Source organism: Alosa pseudoharengus, unplaced genomic scaffold (genome assembly GCF_046254945.1).
Source record: "Alosa pseudoharengus isolate Yale_2024_CS ecotype anadromous, Long Island Sound unplaced genomic scaffold, YU_APseudo_1.1 YU_APseudo_1.1_scf_6, whole genome shotgun sequence".
In the NCBI taxonomy this organism is placed as follows: Eukaryota; Metazoa; Chordata; class Actinopteri; order Clupeiformes; family Clupeidae; genus Alosa; species Alosa pseudoharengus.
This window is the reverse complement of record NW_027468848.1, coordinates 21,898,367-21,906,569: the sequence shown is the minus strand read 5'-3', so window position 1 is coordinate 21,906,569 and position 8,203 is coordinate 21,898,367. Positions and strand designations below refer to the sequence as shown.

General features: G+C 47.6%; 1 protein-coding gene across 6 annotated transcripts in view; it reads left to right on the top strand.

Annotated features, from left to right (window-relative positions):
- The first annotated feature begins 493 nt into the window (after window positions 1-493).
- Window positions 494-8,203, top strand: part of pdlim5a (PDZ and LIM domain 5a) — a 66,311-nt gene continuing 58,601 nt past the window's right edge. For 4 of the 6 annotated variants that reach the window (XM_076269721.1, XM_076269719.1, XM_076269720.1 and 1 more), the window contains exons 1-2: window positions 494-623; window positions 6,216-6,492. In XM_076269721.1, the coding sequence (XP_076125836.1) occupies window positions 6,394-6,492 (99 nt within the window). In that variant the 5' untranslated portion in view covers window positions 494-623; window positions 6,216-6,393. Of the gene's footprint in view, window positions 624-5,814; window positions 5,918-6,215; window positions 6,493-8,203 lie in introns of those variants that run through there. The other 2 variants (XM_076269716.1, XM_076269717.1) reach the window with 2 other exon arrangements.

Genomic DNA, 8,203 nt, shown 5'->3' with positions numbered 1-8,203 from the left:
CGCACGCAGACACACACACACACACACACACACACACACACACACACACACACACACACGCACACACACACATTTCCACCACATTTATTTTTCCTGGAATGGACTTTTTGTGGGGACCTCACTGTCATAAACTACTTGTTGTTTTGCAAATAATAAAACATAGCCTGTATCCAATGGAAATCTCGGAAATAACTACAAATATTATAATTTAGGGTATCTTTTCTATGTTAATGACTGTAGCCTAGGCTACTTATTGAGGTAGACTCAATAAGTAGCCTAGGCTACAGTCATTAACATAGAAAGGAAACTCAACTGAGATCCAACATTTAAATGTACAATTTTTGACTTTACTTTAAAATTGTACATTTAAATGTTGGATCTCAGTTGAGTTGGCTTTTAGATTAAGCATACATTGCATTTATTGACTGGCTGTTGTGTCCAGGGCACTGCCCCCCTCACATGACGTAATGTATGGAGCATATTCACCACCCCGCGACTGCTGGATGGAGTTTGAAGCGGAAGCTAGATTGGTCCGACGCACAGGGCTCAGCTGTTCCCATTCATAGGCGACCGCTATAAGGAGAACTCATCTTGAAGTAACACTAACCATCCAACTTATCAAGGTGAGTGACTATGATATAGGCAGTGCTACAGCATGAGCGTAATAAACGTGAGAGGAGTCTTTATCAAACGGCAATGATAGCGGGACTGCGGAACAAGTGCACGGAATGGTCCCAGTAGAGAACCCTGTCCCATCCAGATTTGTACAAGCGAATGACTCGTGGGTTCAACGATTTATGTAATATTTCCTGGCAGTTAGGATTTCTGAATATAAATAAATTGAAAGTTCACTGACTGTATATTTTGCCTCATAAAGTAGCCTATACGAATGTTAAATCTCGGTTTAGTCGTTAGGTGCCATTCAGGATGTCCCGTGTGTGATGGGGACGCTATTGTTTGACATATTCTGTAGCCTATGTATTTTGTTACTTTTTTCCATTCATAACGATGTCAGATTTGTCACATTTTCTGTGTTTGTGTGAATTTAATATTTACAAAATAGCATTAGCTCACCATGTCAACGGACACAAACATGCGCTATAATTTACTTTTATGACGGATTCAGTGTGTGAAGTCAATTCAGTGTCAATTTCTTTGAACAGTTTATTCAAACTCCACACTCAAAGTAGAGTAAAGTAAAGTAACACAGTGGCAACAGTCATCAACATCGGAAGATACTGTATTTTAGAGGCTTAGCTGAAAAAACCCCCCAGCAAGAACAGCTCAAAGAATTTACACACATTATATAGCCTAGAGACTTCTGACAACTGTAAATGTGGCCAACAATCTATTTGTTGAAGATGCATGGTGTCACAAATCTCATAAAATGTTACATGGCTATATCTACACAAACTAGTCTTTCATTATAGTTGATTTTCTAGGTATTGCATGCTTACCACGAGAGAAAAGATATAGCCTTCACTGTGTGTTAATGTGCGCATGTGTATGTGTGTGTGTGGGTTTGTGTGCATGCATGTGTGTGGGTTTGTCTGAAAGAGAGAGTGACTGTGTGTGTGTGAACGAGTGAGAGACAGAAAGAGAGCAGGTGGAGTTGATAGAACCAAAAAAAAAAAAAGAATCTACGCTCCAGGCAATCTACTCTGACAGCCTGAAGATGTCTGGAGCTCGGCACAGGGCTGCTCTGCTGAAAACACGCTCTCAGTTATCTAGTGTTGAAAGCTGCTCTGTTCGCCATGAGCCGTCACCACTAGCCTGCAGCACACACACATGCGTGCTTTGGGAGAGGGATGGGGGGAGCCCACGTGGACCTGCCTGTCTGCCACACACCCCCACACACACGCACGCGCACACACATACGCACACACACACGCACACACACACACACACACACACACAAACACACACACACACACCCCCACACACACGCACGCACGCGCACACACATACGCACGCACACACACACACACACACACACACACACACACACACACACACACACATAAAGTCCTCTAGGCTCAGCAGTCCCCTGGTCTATCTCATGCGTCTGCTGGATGAGAGCCATCAGTCTTTTAGTGCATCGCTCTAGGAATAACTCCAACCTCATGATACCTCCTGCAGCTCATTTCTCTCTGGGGTCTGGTCTCGCCAACTAAACAATTGGGATTTGATTTTGAGCAGAAGAGACATACAGTCGCACTAAAACCCCTCTCCTGCGTTAGACGAAAGCCGATACTTTGAGTTGGACGTTTGGGTACATGACCATCCACGCAGCCTGAATTGTTGACAGAGAGTATCAGATTTCCCGAGAGAGAAAATGCAAATGGCACCGCAACAGTCAATCACGGCAGCGCTCACGGAGTTCAACGGATGAACCTTGCCTGCTCCGTGGGGAGGCCCGGGCTGTCTGTGGTGAGCTACACTTGGTCTGAACCCAGGGGTAGCCCCAACCCCCCCACAACCCCCCCCCCCCCACCACCACCCCCACAAGCTGATGTGGAGCTGAAGCCGATGCCTTGTTAGGCGGGAGCAGAAGTGGACAGCAGAGATGTATTTGGAGTGAGAGGGCCTCCTGCACAACAGCAAACACAAAGCAGCTGCTATCTCCACTCGGGGGAAACGTGAAGACGAATATTGGAATTGGCACACAAGATAGGCTGCAGCCCAGTTAAGACCGACGAATTTCGGTTTCTGTGGTTTGATGTATGTGCCGGCATCACATTGTTTTGTGGACTTGGCCCAAATCTGACCATAAGGACTATGAATAGAAAATGATTGTCGGGGATTGTAATTGATTCCATTTAGAATATTGATATAAGGGATTTGGTTGTATCTGCTTACTGACAGATGCTTTGAGAACAAGTGCCCCTGGATGAAGTACATTTTTTCCATCACATGTAAGCTGTTGCTCAGAGAGCGAGAGAGAGAGAGAGAGAGAGAGATGGTGGAAGAGATAGAGAGAAAGAAAGAATGAAAGAGAAAAAGAAAGAGAGAATGATTGTAGCTAGACATGAAAAAGAGAGAGAGCGGTGAAGTGGGTGAAATGATTAATAGAGAGCACTAAAGGGAATTCAGACATATTCATCTCCCAAGGTTTCCCTCAAGTGCCAGCCAATGACAGTTTGATTTCACGTTCCAGTCTTTTGACTCGTTGTAGGCCAGGCCAGCGATGCATAAGGCATAACAATAACCAACTAGTTATGGTAATGCACACTCAATGCTCCCTCATTTTCAGACGTCTCACCCACAGGAACACATGGAACACATCGACTTTTGGACTCCCACGATTTTTCCCTCTCAGCAAAACAAAAACAACAACAACAGAATTCATTGGTTTTGAGTTTGTTCTCCATAACTTCCCAAAAGGAATGCCATTATCCATTGCTATTAATGGAGAGATGATAAATAAATACTTTTTGCTTTGTGGTGTTCTCTGTGTGCGTCAGCGGCCTCTGTCTTTAATTGAAACCCAGCATTAACATGAGAGATGGGGAGGCCCCCAAAGCAGGAGAACACTCTAGATTTGTCCACCCCTCCCCTTCTTGTGTGACAAATGTGTGTGTGTGTGTGTGTGTGTGTGTGTGTGTGTGTCTGTGTTTAGGAGCCTGGAGGGCTAGAGGACATGTGAGGGTGTGTGTGGTGGGGGAGGAGGTCACGTGTTTGTGTGTGTATATGTGTGTGTGTATGTGTGTGTGTGTGTGTGTATATGTGTGTGTGTGTGTGGGTGCGTGCGTGTTGGGGTGGGCAGGGGTCGTTCTCCTTAACATCCATATTAATGCAGTCAGGATGGAGGAGGGATTAACAGAGCTTAGGTCTGGGGGGGGGGGGGGGCACGGTGCGATCAGATGGCTAGACTGACAAATGCATCGTTAGGACACGGGGTCCTCCTCTCGCCCCCGAGAGCCCCACAGAAGGGGCTGTGCGCTGGGCCGCTCGATCTCCTCTCCTCTCCTCATCTCATCTCGTCTCAATCTCAGGCTGTTGTTCCTGGACACCGGCCAACTTTCCCTCTGGGCAGAGCTTAAACAAACAAGCGCACAGACCCCTCGGGACGGGGGGAAGAGAAAGAAAACCCCATTGACATAATTTTCCTGTTGTATTATTTCCCCCCCCTCCTCATAAACAGAAACGACTGGGATCCAGCATTTTTAGGTCTTTGCTTTGTGGTATTAGTTATTTATGCCCCTGTACCGGCGCGTGTAGACACGCTCCATAATCCCGTACCTTGGCTTCGTCTATCTGCGCCCACAGAAAAGCCCCTTGAATTGTTCTCCTGGGCCCCAGCTGTTACCTTTGTGGGGAGAATAAATGGGATGTGCACAGAAGGTTTGAATCTACTTATTGGGGCGAATGCATGGAACCCAGGGCCGAGCAGCATGTGTTCCCTAAAGGCTCTTTTGTTTGGCGTGGATCATTTATTAAATGTCATTTAAAGCGCCGGGCTCTCGTGCCTTTTTCAGACGGACAAGGCCAGGTTGCGGATAGGAGCGGAGATAAATCGGGCTAATTAAATAAGCTTTTCAGCGGTGTAATTAAGGAGACGGAGCATTTGATCTTCGGTCGATGTTAAGAGAGAGCCATTTTTTTGTTAGTCTCATATCCATTGCCAGAGGCCTTGGTCCTGAACAGACGGAGATCGATCCCTTCAGGAGCCATGAAACAGCACGCTCTCTTGCTGTGTTATCCAGACAAATGAAAGTGTTATGATGAACCGGCTATTAAATCCGCTTTTTCCCCTCAGCACGGACATCTTTTTTTATTTCCAGGGATTTAGACTGTTAGACTGACCTTTATTGTATTTATGTAATCCTTATTGGCATTCTGTGAGTGTCTCACTTCAGCCATGTGGACTGGACCCCCCCCCCCCCCACCCCCCACCCCTTGGGCTGTGTAGTCTTTGGCTCGCGCACCGTTTGACCTCCCCTTCTGATGAGAATCTCACCTGCTCTTTGTCTCCGTCCCAAAATTGCCACGTTCATTTCCCCTTCCTCCCCACCCACGCCTGCTTCCCTCCACCTCCTCGGTGGTGTCATGTGACCCAGCCGGCCGCAGGGTTCACAGGGACACCGGAGGGACACCGCGTACGTACAGCTCCCTCATCCAATAGCATCTAACCTAAGCACAATACCAGGGAAATGGTGCGAGGTCAACTTGATCAAATGACTTGTCCTCTAACTGAAGGTCTCCTTCAATGGCAAATAATCAAATTTGGAAAGGGCCTGGGACCAAATATCACATACCTCATAGAGAAAAGAAAGGGCATGTCTGGTCATGCCGAGAGGCACATATTATGTGGTATTGTGTTTCCATAAAACGGACAGTAAGCTTTGATGAAAGCCCAATCAAAATCCAACATTGCTGGGTGGTTGAGCGCACAGGGCGAGTTATGAACTTGGCCTCGTGCATGACTGCCACTATATTGGGTCTCTGATGAAAATCAACTCAATAGCATCCCTCAGATCGAGCCAAGAGGGGGAGAGAGCGAGCGGGTTAGAGTGGCGGGCGGCTCATATCGACTGGCCATATCGTGCCCTCGCTCGCGTCTGCGGCTGCTGTTGTGGAACATTCTTCTCGTAGAGCCTTTAATCTAGGCCTTGGGAAAGTTTTTGTTTGGGCTGCGGCGGGTTTATGTTGGTTCCACCTTAAATGAAGCAGCCTTGCTGAGTCCTTGTTCTTAAAATATCTGGCTGTAAGCTCGGCCCTCAAACCCACCCACCCACCACCCCACCTCCCCACCTCCCCTCCCCTCCCCTCGGCTGGTGGGCGGTATAAAGTGCCTCGGCCCCTGCCATCCGAATCAATGTGGAGGGTTTGAAGGGAAGTCTTGTGAGCACACTGAGTTAATGCAGCAGTACCTGCAGGGAACAGTATTACCACCTGGAATCCTATTTACCCAGAGGTACAGGCCTCTCTTTTTGGATATTTTGCTTCACCATCTGTCGAGGGTTTCACAATAGAATAGATTTGTATTGTACTTTACTCTCTGGATTAGAATTGTGTTGTATATTTCTACCAGGTACTTTTCACTGTTAACTGTTAACAGTTAAACAATTGTTGTTAACAGTTGTTCAGCTAACTAACAAAGAGTGTTTTACTCCTTTATATGTGCTTAAAGCCCCATATCATTTTGTTTTGTCTTTCATGTCACATAATGAGCAGTTTTATTCACTACATTAAATATGCTGATGTTTCCACAGAGTTCATCCATCATTTCCATAACAACGGACTGATTAAGCAGCTGTCCCTCTCCTCCCCCTCAGCACGTGCAACTGAAACCCAGAGAGGCATTACGTGAGGGCACCTGCATCTGTCCTGAAGAGCCCAGACCCCCAACACAGAGAGAAAGAGAGAGAGAGAGAGAGAGAGCAAGAGACCATGAGCAGCAACTACAGTGTGTCCCTGCTGGGCCCCGCACCCTGGGGCTTCAGACTGCAGGGGGGCAAAGACTTCAACATGCCCCTCACCATCTCCAGGGTGAGTCCCCGCTGTGTGTCTGTGTGTGAATGCCCTAGTGCTAACCAGGGCTCTTCCTTTTATCTGGGTCTCTCTCTCTCTCTGTCTGCGACTCTCTCCCTCTCTCTCTCTCTCTCTCTCTCTCTCTCCTTCTCTCTGTTTATATACACCCCCCAGCCCCGTTATTCCCTCCTCCCGTCTCATATAGCCGGATATCCCAGAGCGCATTGGTTAGAGGAGCTATTGCGTGGTGATTATCAGTGTTACCCTTCTATCTCCCCTGACTGATCCCCTCTAACCCACCCCGACACCCCCCACAACCCCCCTCCCCCTCCCCCCGCCCACCCCCGGACTCCACGCCCTCACGCCACACAGATACCAGGAACCCAGGAATGACAGACATCCCCGCAACACCATCTGGCAGCTGAGTGATGAAAAAAGGCACAGTGATTGATTTTCCTTAACCCCCACCTCCCCACTCCCCACTGCTTACACCCCCCTCTACTCATTCACTCACTCTCTCTCTCTCTATCTCTCTCTTTTTCTCTCAGTGCAGCAGCACTGAAACATATGCTGGCTCTTTGGAAAGAGAGAGAAAGAGAGAAGTAGAGAGAGAGAGGGAGGGAAGAGAGGCAGAGAGGGAGGAAAAGAGAGAGAGGTTTCTATTTTTTTGTCTTTGATCCTTTAGCCTCCCCGTTGTCCATTATTTGAGTGAGAGAAACACAAACTACTACATTATTCACAGAATAATCCCCCATAGGACCCAGTGGTCAAGCGTGGTCAATGTATATGTACGTTTTTAAAATGTGTTAAAAAACCACCGTGGCACAATTACAATTATGGAAGTCTTAGTATACCCTACAAGAGGTCCAAAATCAGTATTATTCTTCTGTCTGTGCAATCAGGGCTTGCGTGAGAGTGTGGGTCAGCTTTCTCGCTCTGGTCTGCTCTGGCTCTCATCATAACTCTGGCTGATGGCCGTGCGGAGAGGGTGCCACAGACTGATGAATGGTCACTGTGCCCCTTCACGGTTGCCATGTCTGTGTTGATGTTGTGCGTGCGATATTCTTTTTTGCTAACCTTTAGCAATCTTCTCGAGTGGGGACTGGTATTTCCTCTTGTCTGTAAGCCAGTCACTTTTGTCTTTCTCCGTCCTCCCTCCCTCTCTCGCACACACTCATTCACTCACTCACTCTTTCTCCCTTTCTTCATCTTACTGTCTCTCTCTCCTCTTTTCTCTCTCTCCCACCCTCTCTCTGTCTCTCTTATTCTCACTCTCATTCTGTTTTCCCCTCTCTCTGCCTTTCTCCTTCCCTCTCTCTCTCTCTCTCTCTCTCTCTCTCTCTCTCTCTCTCTCTCTCTCTCCCCCCTTCTCTCTCGGGTTTCTCTGATGGATTTTGGGTACCTGGACTGGACTCAGTGGCAAACAACAAATGGCCTTTTCTTTCTGTGGTCAAACAGATGGTCAAACAGCCCACACTATCTCCATCCACTCCACTTGTATCACAGTCCAGAACAGCCCCCGCTGAGGACAGAGCTGGGAATATCTGAAAACGTCTGCGCGGGGTCCGTCTGCTTCTCCTCTCCCTCTCTTTTTCTTTTTATAGACCATAGCAGACTTGGGGGCAATAATACGAGCAATCCACTGCTGGCAGTGTGCACTAGGAGTCAATTTCTGCCTCACACTCAAATGCCAGGTGGATTCTCTCTCCTCACAAGTGGGGATGAGAGC